We start from the raw sequence: 23,906 nt of genomic DNA, 5'->3' as shown, positions 1-23,906 counted from the left end.
TACAGCTCCGATTCGACCCCTAGCCTGGGAACCTCCATATGCCGCTGGAGCGGCCCAAGAAATGACGAGGAGAGGGAGAGGAGAGGGAGAGGAGAGGGAGTGGAGAGGAGAGGAGAGGAGAGAAGAGAAGAGAAAAGCAAAGTAGTGCAGGCTTGGAACCAGGATAATGTGGTACCTCCTGCCCCCAGGATGGCTGGAATCAGCAGGGCCCACAGGCAGGTTCGGGGGGGACAGGCTGGAGCCCCTCAGAGAAGTGAGCAGAGTCATCCAGTGATCCCAAAATCCCAAAAGCAGGGAAACAGCCCAGCAGCCGCCATGTGGAGCCTGTCTCCCTGGGGCTCTGCTAGGTGGGGTATGGATGAAGACAGAGGCACCAGGCAGGACCCATGTCCTCTGGTGTCCACTCCCTCCCGCTGAGGCACCACATCTGCAGCCCTGCACACCCAGCTGAGAAGCCTAGCCAAAGATCCACTTGTGGGGCTCGGGATCAAGAGCCCCTTCCAGTCCTGTCTGGGGACCTGCCAACAGCCCAGCACACCAGGGGACCATCCCTTAAGGACAGGCATGCCTCACCTTTTGGGGGGACGGGGAGCTCTTGATGTAAAAGGGGTTGTTGGCCTGCTCCTGCTTCCGGGCCTCCCGGCGCTGTGGGGACAGGGTCCAGCATGTACATCAGTGGGTGTGTGAAGCCCTCGTGTCCTCCCAGGCGCAGGCCACCTCCTCGCACCAGACCCAGGATCCCCAGTTCCTTTCACTGTTGGCCTTTGACCCAGAGGAGACCGAGGCCGGCGGTGGGCAGGAGCAGGTATGGAGACGGGTGGAAAGCACAACAACCCAGAGGGTTCAAGACTGGGGTCAGAGAGGCTGGCAGAGCTGCCTGAGGCTACCCACTCAGGGACAGAGCCTGGGGTAGGGGCAGGAGCAGGGAGGAGGCCTGGTGGGGCAGCATCCCTGGGCACCACAGGTCCTGAGTGAGGTCAGGCCCCACAACTCTCCCTGGGGAAGGCCTGGCTTGAGAAACCACCCTCACTTCAACAAAATCCAGTCCCATGTCAAAGGTGGGCTCAGTGCTGGCACAGGACAGCGGGACATAGCCCAGACGTGACTGGGCGCTCACCCGGGCCAGTTCCTGCTCATCTGCCTCAGGCGGCCGCTGCTTCGCATGCCGCTGCTCCTCGTCCTGAAAGATGGCCTTGGGCTTCTCATCCTCAGACTCACTGTCCGAGAGTGGCTCGTTGATCCAGGCATCCAGGTCCAGGCTGCAGGACACAGTGAGGTCACACGGTGGCTCCGGCCTGCACGCCTGGCCCCGGATACTGCCGTCCCCTTGGAGAAAGGACAGGGAGGCTGGGCAGCTGCCCAAGACCAGAGTAGGCCAAGCCAATCAGAGACCCTGCACCCCCTGAGGGTCGCCAGCAGACCTGCTTCCTAGGGATGACACCAGAGATGGGGACAACAGGTTCCAGGGGAGCTGGCGAGGACCCCACACGGCCTGTGTCCTGCCCACAGGGGCTCAGGCCTCTGGGGCCGTCCTCAACCCTCCCGCTCCTCTCCTGGCTGGAGAGCAGGTCCAGGGTGTAGTTCTGGTTCCATTGGCCCTCTTGCTGCCCGCTCTGTGTCCCCTGACGGGCCACATGGCTCACCCTTCAGGGACCGGGACCTTCTTCTGTGCCTTCGGAGCCACTGGGTTCAGCTCCCCAGCAAAGAGAGCACTCACTTCTTCTGCCACCGGCATGTCCTTGGCCTGAAGCTTCTGCACGTGCTTGACCAGCTGCAAGATGCAGGATGCCTGTGGGGGCCACGGAGAGAAGACAGGAGTCAGGGAGGCCTGACTCAGCTGCCATGGGGCATCACTCAGACCACACAGACGCCCAGCTGTTGCTGGAGCCCCACCAAGGTCCTGAAGTCTCTGTGAGAAGCCACTGGCCATGGGGCCCCACCAGGAGAGGCCAGCTTGGCTACTGTCTTCTTTAGGAGGCATAAAACAAGCAAGCCGAGGGTCCAGGGGTGGAGAAAGGTCTGCCACACACGGCCATCAGCCTGAAGACTCGCCTCCAGGAGGTACCAAGATGCACTTGACCCAGGGGCTCTCGGTAACTGAGAAGCCTGTGTCACCAGGGTGCGAGGAGGAGACTACCAGGTCGCTGATGACCACGTCACCACCTAAAGTTCTCTACAGACCAGCTTCTTCTACCCACCTGGCCACCAGCCACCAGAAATCCATTGTTGCCTCTGACACTTCCCTCTGGGGCCAATGGACCACCGACTCTAGCCGACCACATACTCTGACGTCATCTCTCACCATCTCCTGCCACCCCAGCTCTCACTAGAGTCCCCCTGTGGGTGACCGTCCAGGACTCCCACAGGGTGGTCCCACAACTGCGCATCGCCTGGCCAAGGTGGAGTTGTTTTCTGGGAAAGGAAGAGCCACCACCCACCCGCTCCTGGACCTCCAGGTCTGCGCTCTGCACAAACTGGGGCAGCCGTTCCACCAGGAGCTGGGTGACCTCCTGGGCTGCCTGCGCGTCCGCAGCCTGCTCCTTCTGCTGCAGGATGGCCGCATACAACTTGACCACATTCTGCACATACACTGCCTGGATGTGGCCAGGCAGGGTGGTGACTTTGGGCCGCAGCATGGCCTCCAGGGTCTGCTGGGGATCCTGCAGGTGCCTGTGGACAAGGAGGGCTGGTAAGTCCCTGCCCAGCACTAGGGGTGGAAGAAGGGAATTTGGAGGAAACCACCTCAGCAACAACGTAGTAGTTACAGGGTAACTGGACAAAAAAAGCTGAGAAAAGGGAAAGAACACTGTATCCACAGTGTCAATCTGGCTATGATCTGTGACTACAATGGGCAAGGGCAAGTGTCTGAGTAGCACCACTTACTGACTTTCCTTCTGTCCCTGTGCAGAGTGCAGCAGATGGACAGGTGGGTGTGGCAGAGGCTGGGGAAGCAGAGGAGCCACAAGGCTCCAGGGGATGGGTCTGCCAGGCGCACCCTTCCCTTTGGGACCAGGAGGACCCCTCGTGCTCACTCACTCAGAAAACTCTCCGCAAATCCAGGCAGCCGCGTAGAGCACCTCGCAGATGCCGTTGCGCTGGGTGCTACTGGCCACTAGGTGGGCACTGTCAAGCAGCGCAGACATCTGTGACACGGCAAACCTGCGGATGGCCTTCACGCGGATGGCCACATCTAGCATCTGTGCGGCGATGAGGTGGCCATGGCGGGTACCTTCCAGCCGGGTCAGCTCCACAAGGATGCTGATGTACCTGCGGGACAGAGCCTGTGAGGGAACCTACCTGGCTGCCCTACCCTGCCCACACTACTAGTCATGGGCACTCACCACTCAAAGTTGGTGATGTGCTGATAGTTGGACTGGCTGCAGATGTCAATGATCTTTGTGAGCAGCTCGTCGCGGTAGGTGGTACCCTCGGCCTTGTCCACATGGGTCATCAGTTTCTTAACAATCTCCATCAGGTTCTTCTTAGACACCTGGGGGCAGGGCCAGTGAGGGAAGGGGGGATAGCTGGGGCAGGGCCAGTGAGGGAGGGGTGGGGTGGCTGGGGGCAAGGGCACACACCATTCCATACAGGAGATCAAGGGCCCGTAGCCGGATGGACTCATCCTTGTCGTCCAGGCACTGCAGGACGAGGTCCTTGTGTGCTTGCACAGACTTGGGGTGCGTCCTCAGGATCTTGGACATGGCCAGGAGCCCCAGATACTTTACTGCAGAGACAGCGAGGTACCATCGAACATGGCTGTGGTACAGAAAGGATGTGGCCGGCCCACAGCCCCAGCCCGCTGCTCAGCCCTAACCACCTGGGTACCATCGGCTGGTGTCTCATGAATACAAGGCACCACGGCTCACCTCAACCAGCCCAAACACAGGGTCATCTAAACCAGAGGCAGCCAACTGGGTGGCAGGCCAGGTCCAGCTGCAGTCCATCTCCGTAACAGAGTGTTATTGGCATGGGACAGGCTTGTCACCTGCACCTGCCAGGCAGCTTCTGCACTACAAATGGCAGAGGCTGCACAGGCTGCAAGGATGAGGATACCTCTGTGGCCCTTTCTGCGAACCCTGCTCCAAACAAGCAGATCTAGATTGAACATAAGCAGTCAGCACACCTGGGCGCTCAGGAGCCCTTGCCACTGCAGTCCTGCCCCCAGGGAGGTATGACCAACTCCCCACTGTGCTTCCATGGCTCCTCCCCTGGCTGCTCCCTGCTACCAGGTCTTTTCAAGGACCTCATGGGGGTCCCACCTCCTTGTCCATGTGGGCACGGAGCCCAGGGTTTAAAGACCTTCCTGGTAGACACAGCCAAACCACACGTTGAGACACCGGTCAAAGGAGCCCACTGTGCAGACACAGGGAATGGCTTCCATAGCCCAGCACCTGCTCTCCTCCCGTGAAGAGAAGAACAGAGCCTACAGAACCTGGAGGGAGGGGCAACTCACAGTTCTGGTCAGAGTCTTCTATCAATATCCTTAGTTTCTGAACACAGAGCTGCAAAGGGGGAGATCAAACCAGACATATCTTCTAAACCAACAGTGGGGTCGGCCACCCTGGGCCTACCTCACGCCCCCACCCACCCTGGGTCCCAAGGGCCCAGCATTCAGCTCAGAGGGAGGCGCCCCTGGAGCAGCTTAAACTGGTCGGAGTGTGGGGCAGAGGGAAGCAGAGGCTCTGGGGGGGGCCCACACCCAGTCTGCCTATGCTGCCCAGCTCCTGGGGCCTACCTGGATGCTGGCGCTGTGGTTGGGCATGCCGGAGGACAAGGAGATGAGCACTGCAAGAGACAAACCTGGGTGAAGAGCATGTGTGCAGAGGGCAGCTTGGCTCCAGTGCCCACCAGGAGCATCGCCTCTGCCCAGGGCGATGGGGTGAGGAGGGACATGAGACAGACACCACCGTATCAGGAGCTGCTTGGCGAGGACAGGTTAATACGGCAGGCCCAACTGTGCTCCTGGAAAGGCCGGTCTCTGACAAGGATATCTGGAACTGGACTCTGGGGTCCCCCTGCCCCTACACTGTGCAAACACAGGATCTCCACAGGCACCTGCTCTTCTCCTGGGGTCTGGGGTCTTGGCCATGCTGGGCAGAGGCACCTGCATGACTGGCCCTAGAGAGAAGCCAGGCTGGGCACCAGAGGTCCTAGTCCAGGGGTGCACCCCACCTGACAGCCACCGCCCTGCCATGTGCGATGGACCAGGCCTGCAGCCTCTCTGAGCCCACTCACTTTGCCCATCACCAGGGCCATGTGTGATCCTGCTTCAACCCTGTCCTTACCCAGGTTTCTCCAGACGCTAGGGCTGCTCTCCAGGCCAGCCTGCCCTGCTCCCAAATCCCATGTCCACCCTTCCCCTCCCTGTCAATGTCACTGACCCTCACGGCTCACACAGCAGTCACCAGCGTGCATCCTGGACCAGCTTCCTCTGCTTTACTGAACTTAAGACCGCCCATGGGTCTGCGAGGAGTGTCCCAACAGTTCCGGGAAGGGACAGGCAGGCAGTGAGAAGCTAAACCCCTCAGACCAACTCCCACTGATGTCTATAGGAAACCTGGCCACAGGGACACACCACTCCAGATAGTGAACTGGGAGTGTGTGTTTGTTCTCACTAATTCTGCTGGTTGTAGGTGCTACGCTGAAGACCCCACCCCCACCCCAGGGAAGTGGCGTGATGTGTGAGACATGCTTTAAAATGCTCAGGAAAGTTGGTCTTGCTGGAAGCCTGGCAGACGCCAGGGCACTGGGTTTACACTGGAGCCCGCGATCAGCCAGCTGGGAGTGAGCACGCTCACCTCAGCAGCTGATGACAGCCCCTGCTGCAGCAAGATCACCAGGAGCTCACCTGCAATGACGGTGTTCACACACTCGTAGAGGAGGGACATGGCGGACGTGCTGGCGGAGGAAAGAGGACATGGGAAGACCCTTGGGCACCATGCGTAGGCAGGAAGAACACAGAGCTCATGCTCGGTGCCACCCCGCCAGGGGCACCTAGAGACCGGGGTGAACGCAGCCCAGGACGAGCGAAGGTGGGCACGAGGAGCAGCAACCACTCTGACACCCTCACCATGATGCCCTGGAGCCCAAATACCCCAAATCCAAGAGCAGAGCCACTAAAGCCAGCCCATGTGAACTGTCACTGATTCCATGGCTTCACCATAAACATGGTGACCAGTTACTTATTTAAAACCAATAACATGGAGTTCTCATGGTGGTTAACGAATCCGACTAGGAACCATGAGGTTGCGGGTTCGGTCCCTGCCCTTGCTCAGTGGGTTAACGATCCGGCGTTGCCGTGAGCTGTGGTGTAGATTGCAAATGCAGCTCAGATCTGGCATTGCCGTGAGCTGTGGTGTAGATTGCAAATGCAGCTCAGATCTGGCATTGCCGTGAGCTGTGGTGTAGGTTGCAGACGCGGCTTGGATCCCGCGTTGCTGTGCTCTGGCGTAGGCTGGTGGCTGCAGCTCCGATTCGACCCCTAGCCTGGGAACCTCCATATGCCGCTGGAGCGGCCCAAGAAATAGCAAAAAGACAAAAATAAATAAATAAATAAATAAATAAAATAAAACCAACAACATCCTTAGCCCCAACACCTGCTGCACCTAATCATCTTTTTTTTAATGTCCACATCTGAGGCACATGCCTTTTTTTTTTCTTTTTCAGGTCCACACCCACGACACATGGAAGTTCCCAGGCCAGGGCTCAAATAAGAGCTACAGCTGCCAGCCTGCATCATAGTCACAACAATGCCAGATTGGAGCCACGTCTGCAACCTATACCACAGCTCATGGCCATGCTGGATCCTTATTCCACTGAGCAAGGCCAGGGATCAAACCCAAATCTTTATGGATCCTAGTCGGGTTTGCTACCACTGAGCTACAAAGGGAATTCCCACACACCTGAGGCACATGAAAGTTCCCAGGCCAAGGGTCAAAGCTGAGCCTTCACATGACCTGAGCTAAGCAACTGCAGTCGGATTCTTAACCCTCTGTGCCACAGAAGGAATTCCCTAATCACCTTTTAACACATGACTGGCACATGAACCTGGGAACTGAACCCCAGAAATGGAGGTGACCTGCCGGCAGCCCAGGACTGGCACATGGCAGCTCTGATGTCTGACTTGGGCTAGAGGCCCTCAGTTCCTCCTGCCACACCTGGCCACATCCCTGGGGACCCCAGGAGCAGGATCTCCTGGTACTTAACACTTGGCCCCCACAATTCAACTGAAGGCACCCAAAACAGCATGGAAGGTTCTAGAACATTCCAGAACCGGGTGGTGCCACTGTCACCTACAGCTCTTCAATTACACCACAGAGGTCTACCTATGAATCGGGGGCTGAGTGGGGCAGCTTTCTCCATCTTGTTTTAACTTTGATGCTGCAGAAAGAGCCCAGAGACCTGGCCAAAACCCAGGCCTGTGCACCCTCCATGTCCCCCCACCCCCAATGCCTGCCTGAGGCCTACCTGTGGATGAGGTTGGTGAGAGGCTCAATCAGCTTCTTGCCCAGCCTTGGTTCCAAGGGGGTCAGAGCACCAAACTAGGGGAGAGAGGCCACTGGTCACCCGCAGCAGGGACAGGACAGCAGCCCAGTGTTCTGGGCGCCCAAGTGTGCCTCTCCAGGTGACAGAAGAGCACAGACCGGAAGGGACACTTGCCAGTTTGATAATCTTGATGAGGACCCAGTTGTTGGTGGAGGAGGTCATGAGCTTGAAGAAGAGTGGGGCGAGGGAAAGGTAGTTCTTGGGGTTGCGCCTGGCCAACTCGCAGATGACATTGACAGCTGCTGACTGGACACCTGTGAAGTAAGGCCCCTATCATTAAGTGGGCATCCTCCTCAGCTGGCCCTCATATGCAGGGCCTCTGTCAGCCCATGACGGAGCACCTCAGGGTATGTCCCCAGCAAGATCAAAGTGACTCCAGGTGCTGGACACCCACCCTGCAAAACAGCTGAGTCCACCTCCACCAGTGGCTGCCACCATCATGCCCCTGCCCACTGCTTCTGCCGCCTCAGCTCCTGCTTCCCGACCACACTGAACACCCCTGATCCACCGTGATGCACAGCAGGCTGTCCCAGGACAAGCGTGGGTTTGGAGAAGCTATCTACATCTGTGCAGCCCAGGGTCTCCCCACCAGAGGGAGGTATAGAAAAGGAGAGGCGGAAGGAAGAAACCAGCCCTGTGGTGTGGGACTGCAGTCAAGGCATTGGGATAAATGTGAGGCAGCTGACAGACAGAGAGAAAGACAGACCTCCATAGGATGGAGGGTGGGGTCTGCTCAGGGCCTAGAAGCAATGACACCCAGTCACAGAGACGAGCACACCCAGTGCCCAGGTCTTGGTTTCTAAATCCTACACCAACTAACCAAACCAGGGCTGCTCAGAGAATTGGCAGATTCCAGGGCTGTCAGGAAAGGCAAGGGCGAGCTTGGCATCTCACGATGACAGAAAGTAAGGAGGTACCCTATGGGGGGGGAAGGCCTAGGACAGGGTCCCAGACCTAGTGTCCCTCCCCCAGGCCCTCACTGACGCTGGTAGAATGCCACAGCTCCGCCTGGTCCCCTTCTTAAATCAACAAACCAGGATCAGGGTCCTCCAGCTTCTCCTTCAGGCGGGGGAAGGCAGGGCGCAGAGACTCAGGGTACTTCAGGAACACCTTGTACATAATCAGCACGGCCTTCTTCCGGATGTATGGCTTGGTGTGCGACATCTGCAGGGGCAGAGGGCGTCAGTCTCCCTGCTGATGCCTTTGTGCCCCACACTCTGCTCCACTCACCTCCCCCCACCTGCCCTGCTCACTTCCCACACTGCCCACCATCTCACCTCCATCACCCAGAGGAAACCCTCTCTCCAGCTCATCTGGCTTCTGGCCTCTGAGCCTGGCCTGCACACTTACGCCACTGCCCCACCAAGCCCAGGGACCACGCAACAGTGTCTTAGACAGAATTGAAACCCCTCCTTCTGTCCATGACTACAGCCTGCCCTTGAGAGGCTGAAATCCATCTCCTGGATTCAATGGGACCCGCTGAGGGACAGGAGGAGGGAGGGAGGCCCCAGATATAAAGTCGCACTGCATAGAACCTCCACTTGTCAACATTGGCCTCAGAACCCCCTGCCTGTCTGCATCTCCACACCAGATCGCTGGAGCTCCTGTCCTTCCTCAGGACTGTGCTCTGGCCAGGAGGGCCTCTGTACCTAGATGGGCACACTCCTCACCTGTCAAGGCCCCAGGGAGCCTTGCCCTGAAAAAGCCACCCCCACCCCATGACCAGGCAACACTCATGGTGAACAATGCACTAACGCCCGCCCCTAGTATGTTTAGGACCGCTTCTACCAGACGGGGTCCACACACTCCCTGAGGAGGGCTTGATGGCCAGCACAGTCAGCTCTGCTGGCCAGTCTGTCTGACTCTACCTTTGCTGCTGGGAAGCCCAGGGAAACAGCATGGACAAAGGGATGGGGCCGTGTCTGGACAAACCATTTACAACAGGTGGTGAATGGATGCAGCCCGGGCTGCATCGTGCTGGCCCCGGATCGAGAAGCCAAATGTACTGAGAGCCTCTGAGACCAAGAGCAAGCCTGGCCATCCACACAGTGAACAAGTCATGTCTGGAGAGAACCCTCTGGGAGGAATGTACCGTTCCACGCTGCCCTGCGTGGCCGGATGGGGAAGACCACCATCACCAGGAGAATTGGGCTTTGTGTGGGCGGCCCTTTCAGGGCCAGGGTTGGCTGGGGTTTCTGCCTTTTGGATGGACTGAGCCACGAGAAGTCAAATTGTGCCCAGAAGGAGTTCCCGTCGTGGCTCAGTGGTTAATGAATCTGACTAGGAACCATGAGGTTGCGGGTTCGATCCCTGGCCTCGCTCAGTGGGTTAAGAATCCGGCGTTGCTGTGAGCTGTGGTGTAGGTTGCAGACTCGGCTTGGATCTTGTGTTGCTGTGGCTCTGGCATAGGCTGGCGGCTACGGCTCCGATTGGACCCCTAGCCTGGGAACCTCCATGTGCCGAGGGATCGGCCCAAGAAACGGTAAAAAGACAAAAAAAAAAAAAAAAAAAAAAAAATTGTGTCCAGAAAATAAAAGGCTTCCTGGCCAAAGAGGGCAGCCAGGACCACCTCACGGGCACTGCCTGCTGAGACCACTGCTTACAGCCACCCAGGCTTCAGTAGGAACCCAGCTGGCGGGTTACAGGATCACCACTGCCATCGCCCCCAGCCAGACCCTGCCCCTTCCCTGTAGGACTTCAGGGGAGCGAAGTGTCCCAGGCCCCCACTGATCGAGGGGGAAACAGTGACTCGGTATCCCAGCCCATCCCAGGGACCCAGGCCATTTCCGCATGCCTGAGTGTTCTTGGTGTGACGTTCGTTATAACCTCCGTTTCCCAGTCACCTATGTGGTCCCAATCACGGCAGGGAGCAAAGAGGCAGCCATGCTCACAGACTCACCAGTGTCATGATGTCATTGGCCAAATCTCTGGCAAGATCTGGGGTAACAAAACAGGACAGGCCAGTCAGTGCAACGCCAGTGTCGTACTGGCTGGGGCTGCTCAGGTCCTGGAAAGGGAGAGAGAGGGATTAGAGATAGGTGCTGACTGTGCCTCACTGGGTCCCAGGAGTGCCCACCAGCCCCATTCCGGGGTCTGGAGACGAGCTTGAACAAGAACTCAAGGGGAACAGCCAGTCTCTCGCTCTTTCACTGAGGAGGAGCTGGGACAACTGTGGGGAAGGTTTGTCTCAGTTTTGCAGGAGACACAGGGAGCTGAGGACTGCCCCTTGCTCCACGCATAGCCCAGCATCCCAGGGTTGGGACAGAGCAGATCAAGGACCACCCATGCCGGAGGGCCCCGGGCCCAAGGTGCAGCCAGTCACGACCACCCAACTGCAGGCAGCAGGACAGGACCCCCAGAACCTCTGTTCCACTGAGGGGCTTCCCTAGGGCAGCCAGAGACAACTGCTCTGGGCCCCTCCCCAAAGCGGAAGAAGCTTCACCTTGAGCTCTACCTCTCAAGGGAGCAGGAAAAGCAGACGAGAAGTGCCCACCTGCCCTGACCTCTGACAGCACTTACCTGTGCTCCCACTAACCCCATCTTGGCACTGAGAGGAGCCCTATGGACCCCACACTAAGGAATCGCCTCAAGCAATCCCTCCTTTACATGTGGTAAAACACACCAAGTGGCCTATTTAAGAGTTAACCTCCCAGGAAAACACGTTTTTTTTTTTTTTTTTTTTTTTGTCTTTTTGCCTTTTCTAGGGCTGTTCCCGCGGCATATGGAGGTTCCCAGGCTATGGGTCTAATCGGAGCTGTAGCCACCGGCCTACACCAGAGCCACAGCAATTCAGGATCCAAGCCGTGTCTGCAGCCTACACCACAGCTCACGGCAACGCCAGATCCTTAACCCATTGAGCAAGGCCAGGGATCGAACCTGTAACCTCACGGTTCCCAGTCAGATTCGTTAACCACTGTGCCACGACAGGAACTCCGAAAACACAGACTTTTAAGACTCATTCTAGTAGAGCTGAGGCACAGAACAGTCCCTCCAGTTCGATGTGATTCACAAAAAGCCAGAGAAGAGCAGCGGATGCCCTGGGAGCTGCCACAGGGCTTTCAAAAACAGAGGTGTGGAGGAGTTCCCCATGTGGCTCAGCGGTTAACAAATCCGAATGACATCCATGGGGACTTGGGTTCGATCCCTGGCCTCACTCAGCGGGTTGAGGATCCAGCATTGCCGTGAGCTGTGGTAGAGGTCACAGATGCTCAGATTCTGTGTTGCTGTGGCTGGTAGCTACAGCTCCAAGTGGACCCCTAGCCTGGGAACCTCATATGCCATGGGTAAGGTCCTAAAAAGACAAAAAAAAAAAAGAAACAGAGGTGTGGAGGAACACCCAGATGGCCGCCAGGCAGCCCACCCACTTTGCAGTGCCCACACCATGGTCCCCTGCTGTGTGTAGCCTGGGCTGGGATGGGAATCTCTGACCCCATGACCACTGACAAGGAAGCAGGAAACAAAAGATGTGCGCCAGGTACTGGGGCCAGAGGAGGAGCAGGTCCCTCAGTGACCCTCCAAAGCCACTACAGAGCTTGAAAAACTGCACGGGACTGAGAGAGGAGGAGTTGAAAGGAGAAGTGCTGTAGGCAGCCCGCCACATCCCTGTGGGAGGCCCACCTTGCGGATCTGGTTGGTGGTCAGCATGATGACGTCGGTCCCCTCATGAAAGCACTGGGAGGCAGCAAGGTAGCCGATTCGCTGTGAAGGGACAAACAGAAGTGTCAGAGGCCCTCAGGGGAGCGCCCATAGGGAACCGGGAGGAGGGCAGCCCTGGTCCCAGCCTGTGGTCTCTGCAACACGTCTGTGTGACCAACATGCACGTCCTCACTGCCTTCTTGGCAGCCAGGCCTGCTTTTAGGACCCAATGGAGCAAGTCTTCACGAGTGCCAGTTAAATGTAGGCTCCCAAAGCCACGCTTGTATGTGTCTATGACATGTTAACACGCGTGCAGTGCACAGGCCCAATTTTGGCAAATACAGCACTGTGTTTCTCTGCCAAGAGTACTAAAACTGTTCATGGCTAGGAGCCCTGCAACCCTGAGAAAAAATGCTCAGCAGGTACTATGAGGCACTGGGCAAGGTAGTAAGTGGTGGCCTCTGGGGCAGATGATCAGTGTCTGCTGGTTGTTTTTGTTTTGTTCTGCGGAGTTACAAATTTTAATTTGTATTAAGAAACACATATCCAGAGCTCCCTGGTGGCTCAGGGAGTTAAGGATTTGGCACTAAGGATCTGCTATGGCATGAGTTCAATCCCTGGCTCAGGAACTTGCAAATGCCACGTGTAGCTGGGGGAGAGGGAAACAAGCCAACCCTATGAACCCTAATCTCACTGGTATTACTTACAATGGAAAGAAAAACATGATGCAAGTGGCGGTAACACCTAATGTGACAAAAGAGGTGATACTGTATGGCTCAGTCTGACGACAATGGGTTGCTGGTATTTCTGTCACTGTATCCCCTCCCAGCGTGCCATGTGCCATAAGAAGGATGCCCTCCTCCCCCAGGATCCCCACCACACAGGGCTCAAGCTCCAAAGCAGCATGTTCCCCTCACCTTGAATGTGAACTTGGAGGCACTCATCACTTCTATGATGTTGAAGGCAGCCCAGCTGATGTCATACCCTAACATCTGCAGCTGTGGAGGAAAGAGGCAGAGGTGGGTTCTCACGCACCTGCCCAGCTCAGCTGCATCTAGCTCCCTGCCCTCAGGAGGCGGTAGACATGGGCTATACAAACAGATACACACACACACACACACACACACACACACAGGGGAGGAGGAGGTCATTTCTTCTGCTAAGTGAGTCCTCATGTTTAAAAACACAGGGAGGAGATTCCATTGTGGTACAGTGGAAACAAATCCGACTAGGAACCATGAGGTGGCGGGTTCGATCCCTGGCCTCGCTCAGCAGGTTAAGGATCCGGCATTGCGGTGAGCTGTGGTGTAGGTTGCAGACACAGCTCTGATCTGGCGTAGGCCAGTGACTACAGTTCCGATTAGACCCCTAGCCTGGGAACCTCCATGTGCTGTGGGTGCAGCCCTAAAAAGAACAAAGACCAAAAAAAAAAAAAAAAAAAACACATGGAGAGGTTAGTAGCAGATATTAAATAACGTCTGATGAATAAAGATCTGCGGTTGAAATACCAGAGTTACATGCACTGGTTAAAATCCCCAAAGGATGTATTATCAGGTTACCCATTCTTCTCCCTCCTCTGACCAGTACACAGCCCAAGCCCACACTCTGACCAGGGTCTGCAGAGCTCCAGCACCAGGCTTCGGGGTGCTGCCCGCAGGGGAGTTATGACTACAGGGGGCACTCCTGCCTCTGCACCACTGGAAAGGGCCACTGGCTCGGGGCTCTGAGGTGCCCTGTGTCACGTGATCATCACGGCATGCCTCTCCCTGCACCAGCCTCTCCTCAGCCCAGTGCCTGAAGTAGACAGAGCCCATCTATGGTGGTAGAACAGATGGACAGACCGAGGTAGAGATGGTGGCATCAGACCAGGCACTCACGTAGGTCAGCTTGCAGACCGCATTTGCTTTCACCGCAATGTTGTCCTGCTTCAGTTCTTGCTTGATTTCATCAATGCACTGAGAGATATATTTTGCCTAAAAGGAAAAGAGACAGCTAAAACCTAAAGAAGCAGACACAGAAGGACCCACAGTGTGCAATTCCATTTACATGAACTCTCCAGAACAGGCACATTCAAGGTGAGAGAGTGGGTTCCTGGCTATCGGGGGCTGGGGAGGGTAGGGTGTAGGGGTGACTGGTGTAGGGCTTTTTTGGGGGGTGATGAAATGTTCTGGAACTAGGTGGAACAACTTCTGTAAGTGTTCTATTTTTTCTTTTTTTCCTTTTTAGGGCCACATCACAGCACATGGAGGTTCCCAGGCTAGGGGTCTAATCGGAGCTACAGCTGCTGGCCTATGCCATACACAGCAACGCCAGATCCAAGCCTCCTTTGCGACCTACATCACAGCTCATGGCAACACCAGATCCTTAACCCACTGAGCTAGGCCAGGAATCGGAACCTGCCACCTCATGGTTCCTAGTCGGATTCATTTCTGATGCGCCATGATAGGAACTCCTCTGTGAATGTTCTAAAAAGCACCGAATTACACACATCAAAAGGGAGAGCTGCATGGTATGTGAATTACACCTAACAAGGCTGTTATCTTGAAAAACCCTGCCAATGGGACAAGCTGCGTGGGATCCCTCCAGTCTCCCTCCTGAGGGGCAGGGGGCCACGGGAGAATAGGAGCAGTAAGGGCTGTGTGAACTTTTTCTGCTTGCACAGATATCTGATTTTTTCTTTACTGAAAAGTTCTAAAAGTTAAAAAGAATAATTATTTCAACACAGAGTACTAAAACGCACATGGAGTTGTGCTCACTGCCCACATGCAACACTGCCTACCATGGTCAGGAGTACCCAAGGGTCCCCTAGGAGGGCCCCACTCATGTTTCTCCCTGGCTCTGGGGCCATCCAACAACTTCGTCAGGCAGGGCAGACGGCAGGCGCTAGGGCGGGCTCCGAACCTGCCGCTCAGTAACAGACTGCAAGGCACAGCCACTGCGGCCACCGCTGTGTTCACACACCCAACAGCAGACAGGCCTGGACCCTTTCCACTTTTTTGCTCCGATGACCCACGCGGCTATGGACATTTGTGTGGACTTATGTTTTCAAGTCTCTTGGGTTTCCTTATTAATTCAGCACTTCCACCAAAATGCCAAACAAAAGGCCAGTACTGACTAACATGACCCCATGTGGTGCAAGGCTCCCACCGCAACCTGAGATGGCACAGACGTTGCCATGGCAGCCCTGAGAGAAGACAACCTGCCCCCCAAGCAAGTCGCCACCACCACGGTGGGAGCGGGTGGGGCGCCACCTAGCGGCACCCCCATCCCATCCACAGAGCACAAGGAGCCCAGCTGCCACCATCTGACCAGGAGCAGCTGCAGGATCGAATGGTTCCCCACCCCCACCCCGGTGCTGTGCAGGGTGGCGAGCAGGGACCTCTGCCCAAGTGCCCACACCCCTTGCACACATCACCCTGGAGACCCCCATTGCCCCAGCAGAGGCTCTCAGGGCGGGTGCCACCAAAGAAGCATCTGATGAATATTCTATGACCAGAAGGCTACAATGGAACACCTGTCACCAGATCCTTCCAACCGGCTTTCAATTACTGACCCCTGGGTTTCTAAGTTCCAGTCCCTGTGCACGATGACCCCTTTGTGCACCCTAGATTGGCAGTTAATGATTTAAGAGGAAGGAAGAGAGAGACAGTTGCAAGTGCAAGACACAGCCATGGTGGGAGCCAGTCTGGCAGCTCCTCGGTGCATAGGGCTCACACAGAGACACCGGCACCTCGGCAGAGAGACGCCTGTCGGTTAGCCAAGGGCCAATACGACGTGCTCCTGTGCACCAGTTTACAGGTGGCCCAGAGACCCCTTGGCTTTTGGGAAGCTGAGGAGAGCCCACTTTCAGTAAAGTCTGTGCTGCTGCCATCACTGTCCAAAGGCAACTCTCATGAGTTCCCGTCGTGGCGCAGTGGTTAAAGAGTCCGACTAGGAACCATGAGGTTGTGGGTTCGATCCCTGCCCTTGCTCAGTGGGTTAACGATTCAGCGTTGCCGTGAGCTGTGGTGTAGGTTGCAGATGTGACTCGGATCCCGCGTTGCTGTGGCTCCGGCGTAGGCTGGCAGCTACAGCTCCGATTGGCTGGCAGCTACAGCTCCGATTCGACCCCTAGCCTGGGAACCTCCATATGCCGCAGGAGCGGCCCAAAGAAATAGCAAAAAGACAAAAACAAACAAACAAACAAACAAACAAACAAAAAAACCCACAAAGGCCAACTCTCAGAGGCAGCACACAACAAATGAAGACTGCTGGGTCCTATCCTGGTTTTGGTCCTGAGTGCCATGCAGGGCAGAGAGCTGGGCCTGGTGAACACAGCTGCTGGGGAGTGAGGGGAGCTGGGGTGGTGGGTGCTTTCTCCCATCTATTCCACACCACTGACCCCAGGACTCTGCAGGCCCTGGCCCGGGGCTCCAGCCCAGACAAGCTCACCACCCCTAAAACAGCTGCCCCCTGAAAAAATCAACACCCGGAGAGAACACAAGTGAATCCAGAGTCTCTATGCCATACTAACCCCAAAGCCCAGGATACAATCCCAAGTTATTCAAACAAGAAACAAGACAACATAACCTATACCCAAGAAGAAGCCAATGAAGATGAGCCCCCAAGGTACCCCTGGCTAACGAATTAACACATGAACATATCAATTCAGCAACTGTAACAGAGCTCTCTTGACCCAGAAGAAAACATGCTCTTAATGAATAAAAAGAGGAAATTCCAGCAGAGAAAGCAAAGTGACATGAAACAACACAATGGAAATTCTAGACATGAATAGACACTGCATGGACTATACAGGAAATCGGAGATGAGAAGTCAGCCAGTGTGAAGGTGCAACAGAAAGCAGGCAGTCTAAAGGGGAGAAGTGTGGAAAAGGAGGACCAGACCTCGGGACTGCGGTGCACCACTGCAGGCCCAGAAGAGGAAGGGGTGGACAGAATGTTTGAAAAACCACCGGCTGACACTTACCAAAATTTGGTGAGAGACATAAATTTACAAGTTCAAGCCGCCTAGCACTCCCCCAAATATAAAAGAAAATCACACTCAGATATATCATAAACACACTGCTGAAAAGTGAAAATAAGGAGAAACTTTAACAGAAGCCAGAGGAAAAGGACATGCCTTGTCATGAGAAAACATGGAGGCCAAAGGAGTGGGAAGAACCGTGGGTCTCAGGCTCTGTAGCCAGAACACAGCCCGCAGGAAGGCAGGCAGAGGAACAGCTGCAGGACACGGTCCCTGTACCTCAGGGCATTCACTGGGGGACAAATGAGCCCACAGGATGCGGCTGACCTGCAGGAAGACCCTGCGTCAACATTACTCTTCAGCTTCAAAACAGGTGTGCAGACTCTCGATTCCTACAGACAGGAAAAGGGAGGGAAGGGCCCTAAAACAGTGAGATGATCTGTTTCATACTCGCTTGGGAGTGCTTAAAAACAGAATCATGGAGCTCCCACTGTGGCGCAAGAGGATCAGCTTGCAGCTGGGTTCTATCCTTGGCCCAGTGTGGTCTCAGCTGAGGCGTAGGTCACAACTGCAGCTGAGATCTGATCCCTGGCCTGGAATCTCCATATGCCTTGGGGGAGCCAAAAATGAAAGAAAACAACCAGTCAAAAAGTCATACATATGAAGTTAAAGTAAGGAATGTTGGAGACATGATTATATTAGCCTTTGTAGACTTATTTACACACAGCATCACTAATGAAGAAGTATTTATTCTTCTTTACAAAGAGAAAAAAAATGGTCAGGGTATAGACCACGCTCTAGATCTAGAAAATGATACAGGTAGATCTCTGAAATTTTGCAGGATAGTTTCCAGACTGCTACAACACAACATATATGGCAATAAAGCAAGTCACATGAATCGTGCATATACTACACTGGAGTCTGTTAAGTGTGCAATAGCACTATGGCCATAAAAATAAGGCAGACACCTTAATTAAAAAGACTTTACTGCCTAAAAAACACTAACCACCAATATCTGAGCCTTCGGCGAGTTGTAATCTTTTTGCTCGTGGAGGGTGCTGCCTCGATGTTGTTAATGGGGAGCCCGTGGCAGTTTCTTCTTCTTTTCTTAGGGCTGCACTCGCAGCATAAGGAGCTTCCCAGGCTAGGGGTCGAATCGGAGCTGTAGCTGCCAGCCTATGCCACAGCCACAACAATGCAGGATCTGATCCTCGTCTGGGACCGACACCACAGCTCACTGCAACGCTGGATCCTTAACCCACTGAGCAAAGCCAGGGATCAAACCCGAGTCCTCTGGATACTAGTCAGCTTCGTTAACTGCTGAGCCACGATGGGAACTCTGGGATGGAGGTGTTCTTTTTTATCATTTATTTATATATATATATTTTTCTACTGTACAGCATGGTGACCCAGGAGATGTTCTAAAATTAGGTTGTGATGATGGCTGTATAACAATAAATAAAATTCAGTGAACTAAAAAAAAAAAAAATCAAAGATCACTGAACATATGTGGGGGTGAGCATGCGTGTGAACATGCGTGCGCGCACATACATAGGATACTACTCAGCCATAAAAAAGAATGAGGAGTCCTGATCGTGGCTAAGCAGTAACAAATCCAATGAGTATTCATGAGGACACAGGTTTGATTCCTGGCATCACTCAGTGGGTTAAGAATGTGGCATTGCTGTGAGCTATGTATGGTGTAGGTCGCAGATGAGGATCAGATCCTGTGTTGTTGTGGCTGTGGCACAGGCTTGCAGCTACAGCTCTGATTTGACCCCTAGCCTGGGAACCTCCATATGCCATGGGTATGGCCCTAAAAAGACAAAAATGGGAGTTACCGTCGCGGCGCAGTGGTTAACGAATCCAACTAGGAACCATGAGGTTGCGGGTTCAGTCCCTGCCCTTGCTCGGTGGGTTGACGATCCGGCGTTGCCGTGAGCTGTGGTGTAGGTTGCAGACGCAGCTCGGATCCCACGTTGCTGTGGCTCTGGCATAAGCCGGTGGCTACAGCTCCGATTCGACCCCTAGCCTGGGAACCTTCATATGCCGTGGGAGCGGCCCAAGAAATAGCAAAAAGACAAAAACAAAAACAAAAAAAACAACAAAAAAAAACGATGAGAGTTCCCATCGCGGTTCAGCAGGTTAAGAACCTGACCAGTATCCATGAGTATGTGGGTTTGATCCCTGGCCTCACTAAGTGGGTTAAAGATCTGGTGTGGCTGTGGTGTAGGCTGGCAACTGCAGCTCCAATTCAACCCCTAGCCTGGGAACTCCTGTATGCCGCAGGTGCGGCCCTAAAAAGAAAATAAAACAAGACAGGAGTTCCCTGGTAGCCTATCAGGTTAAGGATCTGGTGTTATCCTTCTGTGGCTTGGGAACTTCCACATGTTGCAGCCAAAAAAAACTACAAAGAGATCACTGACCACAGATCACCATAACAGATATATTAATAATGAAAAAGTTTGAAAATGTGAGAATTACCAAAATGTGACACAGAGACACGAAGTGAGCACACGCTCCATATGGGGTGCCACAGGCCTTCCCTTTGTGAGATGCAGTGTCTGTGAAGCACGATAAAGGGGAACACAGTACAGTGAGGTCTGTCTGGGTTCAACACTTAAACTCACCTTTTTCAAAAAAAGAAGTTAGAGATGCAAGCATGATGAAATTTCAAACACCTTAGCCTGTTCCAGGCAGATGCACATGGCACCACAGAGCAAACAACAGTGAAATGGACGTGTGATTCAGAATGTAACTGAGAACAAAGGAGACAAATTTCCTTCATGTATGCACCTTGCAGGCAATCATAAAATCATCATTTCAATTCTGTCTGCTCAGCAGAGTTCCCTGGGACACTTTAGACCCCAAGGTCCCAGAGCCCTGCCCTGACGAGGGGAGTCAGATCTCTAGGGGTGAGGCCCAGAAATTCTGAAGTTGATTCTGAGGTGCTGGCAAGCTTAAAAACCATGGAACTAGGCCCTGGACTTCTTTTTAAGAGCAGTTTTAGGTTCACAGCAAACCTGAGAGGAAAAGATTTCCAATCTATCCCTGCCCGCCTGCCATGCACAACCTCCCCACCATCAATGTCACCCACCAGTGGGATGTGCTACAATCGATGAATCTACAGCGACACAACATTACCACCCAGGATCCACAGTTGACACTAGGGTTCACTAGTGGGTTTGAACAAAAGTACACTGCCACATGCCCACTGTTTCACTGCCCTAAACCCTCTGTGCTCTGCCTCTTTATCCGCCTCCCCTGAGCCCCACACCACCAATCCTTCCGATTCTCCAGAGCTCTGCCTTTTCCAGGGCGCCCTGCAGCCAGGCCGTAGTGTATGGTGGCTGTTTCGGACCAGCTTCTTTCCCTCAGTCAATGCGCATCTAAGGCTCTTCCTTCTTTCCGCAGCCTGATGGTTTCTTTCTTCTCGGCAATGAGTGACACCCACCCACCTACTGGAGGACATCACCTGGGGTGCTTCACCCCTTGATATTTCCAAGAGATCCTCTCCAAATTGTCTCAAACATGCAAGGCCTGCCAATGGTCACAGCTGCCGGGAACCCAGAGCCCAGCAGTCCTCAGACCTTTAGGGGCATGGACGTGGTTAAGACCACCTCCACCACCAGGAACAAGCTCTAACTAAAGCAGCACTTTCAAGGCACTTCAATCTCTCAAAGCAGAGAAATTTCAGAAGGGAGCTGGGGGGTGGAGGTGGGGGTAGGTGGCAGGCACAGTTACTCCATCCACCTTGCCAGGAACAACCCAGCTGCGATCTATGACCATCACTCAACAAGAAAATACACTTTAACCCAAAGACACAGGCAAGTCAGGGTTGAAATGAGCACACTTTGCCTTGAATCCAGAGACAATCCAGAATTGGGTCAGTGCGGGCCAGGGGAGGGAGGGATCGACGGTAAAGTGGGTTTCTTTTGGTGGGGTGACAAAAATATTCTCGAGTTAGACTGTGCTACTGGCTGCACAATTTGGAAATACATTATAAAAAAATTAAATTTTAAGCTTAAAGCAGATAGATACTAAAACATATTAAATTATTTCTCAATAAAATCACGTAAAGAAAAAAACCACCTGAGTACAACCAGAACCCCAAGATGTTATGTTATCCAACAGGTGACCCAGACGGGCTGCAGTCTCTGGTTCTGCAAACGCTTGCACTTTGGTCTACATTGGGGTGATGGCCCCTTCCCCTGGACAACAGCCACCTGGAAACCCTGCCTGGCAGTGGAGGAAGGAGGTGACCCTGAGTGCCAGGGCCCCTGGTAGTGGACGGTGATACTGGCCACCCAACAAGAACAGAACCAACAATTCATGGCCTGACAGTGGCCCATGGCAGCAGCTTGAGGGGGACAGTGGGGAGGGAGCTCTGTGAGGTCTGTGCCCACTGCAAGCCCTGGGGACAAGGGTGGGGGAAGACTTGGTCATGAAGCAGTGAAAGGGCCACAGCCAAGCCTAAGACTTCCCCACCTTCACGGCTTCCCCAGAGGAGATCCTCAGTGGGGCAACTGTGTGGTGGGAACATACAACACACGGGGCCATGCTTGGGACACCTGTGGTCACCACTGACAGTGCACCTGGCAATGAGGGCCAGAGACACTGCTTCCCCCCTACAGTGCCCACACAGAGGATGACCAGCCGCCAGTGTCCACAGCGCCCAGGGGGGCCCCAGCCTTGAGCCCACCCAGGTCACCATTCCTTCCTTTCTTCCAACCTCCTGGAACTGCCAAGCAACAGGGCATCCCTGGAGCTGGTGACCAGCACAGGCACAGCTCATCACAGGGACCCCACCCCAGACTGGTCCCCATGGCTGCCACCCCCCAAAGCTTGGTCACATGCTGACTGGGGCCTGGAGCGTGCCCTCTGAAAAGCTCTGACATGTCAGTGAAGCAGACAGAGAAAGAGACAGTTTCACCAAGACTGCGCCAGATCAAGAAAGGAGTGAATGTGGGCGGGGCCCTCACAGCCTGCTGTGGGGACAGGAGCCACAGAAGCCTTTCTGACAGCTGCAACACTGCTGTGAAGGGCTGAGGCTGCACGGAGTGGTGCATCGAATGGCCCAGAGGGGAATCAACCCAGACGTCCGGCCACAGCCCAAAAGACAAAGGCAGTATGGTATAGACAGCAGACTACAAGCCACAGGACCCCTCCCCACAGCAGTGAGTGAAAGCAGCAGGCAACAGAGAACCACACCATCAGCAAAGCCAGCTAGACAGTTTAGGGACACATGTTTAACCACAAGCAAAGCTAGGAAATTACATTCGGAGAACTCAGGATATTAATTACTATGACGCTGTAACTGTACAACATTTAACTCAGTACATGTGCAGGTATGCTTTGCAACCAGTAAGAATTAGAAAAAAAAAACCCAAATCTAGAAAACACACCCTTGGGGCTTTTTAGGAAAGCCTCACTGCTCTCTTTCACATTCACAACCAGCTTGGGGCTTGTGCTACAACTCAGCTCAATTCTGAGCCTCTGCTAGGAGGTTAAGGGCTCGCCCCACAGGACTGCCCCCACCTCACATGCCAATCACAGGTCCAGGTCAACCCCAGAGCTTCTGACTGACCAGCTACACATCAGAATTCCCAGGACTCCCTTTCTCCTCAGGGCAGCTCTTACTCCTGTTTTCCAGTGCAATACACAACAGGACACAGGACACAGATGAATAGTGGATGGAGAGGGAAAAGGGTGGGTCCAGAGGCACCGCATTTGTCCCTGTGGCACACGGATGCTTTCACCAAGAATCTCCCTGAAGCCCACAGTGTATGGAGATTCTCACAGAGGCAACACCACATAGGCACAATGGATCATAACTCACCCCTCTGCAAAGTAGCAGGGACAGACCAAAAGTTCCAAGCTTCAAATAGGGACCCGGTCTTTCTGGTGACCAGCCCCATCCAGAAGCCCACAAAAAGTTATCGCATTAGAACAAAAGACGCTCCAATCACCCAGGAAACCCCAAGGGATTTAGAAACTGAGTGTCAGGAACCCAGGGAGCAGGGACCAAATATCCCAACAAGATGCTCTGACTACTTTTGTTGAAACCACAGAGGTTCCAGGAGCTCTGTGACAGAAGCCAGGACAGAAACCTTATTTCACAGTATTGTAACATCCAACAATACAGAGACAACCTAGGGAACAAGGGCTGCCCAGATGTAGAGGAAAGCATTAGGGAATTCTGGGAAATTTTTCTTATCAATTTAGGTCAGGGTTCTCACCTGGCCCATCCTGATGTCTGGGTGTCACACAGGGGGAGACCCAGCATCAAATGGGTGGGGCCAGAGATGCCACTCCACACCCTAACTCCCACGGGGTGTCCAGGACGGCCCCACAGAGAATGGCCCAGCCCTGATGTCAGCAGTGCCAAAGGAGGAAGAGAGACCTGACTCAGAGAAACAATCTGTTTAACTTCCTCCTATCTTTAGTCTCAGAAGTTGTTAAAATAAAAGGAGTCTGGTGTTCCCACTGTGACGCAACAGGAGAGTGGTGTGTCTGGAGCACCAGGACACAGGTTTGATTCCTGGACCAGCACAGTGGGTTAAAGGATCCAGTGTTGCTGCAGCTGTGGTACAGGCTGCAAATGCAGCTTGGATTTGATCCCTGGCCCAGGGAACCCAAATCCTGCTGGGCAGCCAAAAAAGAAAAATTTTTTTAAATAAAATAGGTAGGAGTCCCCATGGTGGCACAATGGAAACAAATCCGATTAGGAACCATGAGGTTGCAGGTTTGATCCCTGGCCTTGC

The 23,906-nt window shown here is 54.2% G+C and overlaps 1 protein-coding gene across 3 annotated transcripts in view; it reads right to left on the bottom strand.

Annotated features, from left to right (window-relative positions):
* Window positions 1-23,906, bottom strand: part of AP3D1 (adaptor related protein complex 3 delta 1 subunit) — a 42,824-nt gene that overhangs the window by 11,708 nt on the left and 7,210 nt on the right. For all 3 annotated transcript variants that reach the window (XM_021084197.1, XM_021084198.1, XM_021084196.1), the window contains exons 2-18: window positions 14,058-14,153; window positions 13,098-13,178; window positions 12,163-12,243; window positions 10,445-10,552; window positions 8,580-8,709; window positions 7,660-7,799; window positions 7,468-7,541; window positions 5,849-5,898; window positions 4,736-4,785; window positions 4,454-4,502; window positions 3,579-3,724; window positions 3,342-3,490; window positions 3,037-3,267; window positions 2,439-2,670; window positions 1,644-1,789; window positions 1,118-1,259; window positions 574-645 (exon numbers count right to left, since the gene is read on the bottom strand). In XM_021084197.1, the coding sequence (XP_020939856.1) occupies window positions 574-645; window positions 1,118-1,259; window positions 1,644-1,789; window positions 2,439-2,670; window positions 3,037-3,267; window positions 3,342-3,490; window positions 3,579-3,724; window positions 4,454-4,502; window positions 4,736-4,785; window positions 5,849-5,898; window positions 7,468-7,541; window positions 7,660-7,799; window positions 8,580-8,709; window positions 10,445-10,552; window positions 12,163-12,243; window positions 13,098-13,178; window positions 14,058-14,153 (1,977 nt within the window). The remainder of the gene's footprint in view (window positions 1-573; window positions 646-1,117; window positions 1,260-1,643; window positions 1,790-2,438; window positions 2,671-3,036; window positions 3,268-3,341; window positions 3,491-3,578; window positions 3,725-4,453; window positions 4,503-4,735; window positions 4,786-5,848; window positions 5,899-7,467; window positions 7,542-7,659; window positions 7,800-8,579; window positions 8,710-10,444; window positions 10,553-12,162; window positions 12,244-13,097; window positions 13,179-14,057; window positions 14,154-23,906) is intronic.

Source organism: Sus scrofa, chromosome 2 (assembly GCF_000003025.6).
Source record: "Sus scrofa isolate TJ Tabasco breed Duroc chromosome 2, Sscrofa11.1, whole genome shotgun sequence".
In the NCBI taxonomy this organism is placed as follows: Eukaryota; Metazoa; Chordata; class Mammalia; order Artiodactyla; family Suidae; genus Sus; species Sus scrofa.
Note: the sequence above shows the minus strand (reverse complement) of the source record. Positions and strands in the feature narration are given on the sequence as shown.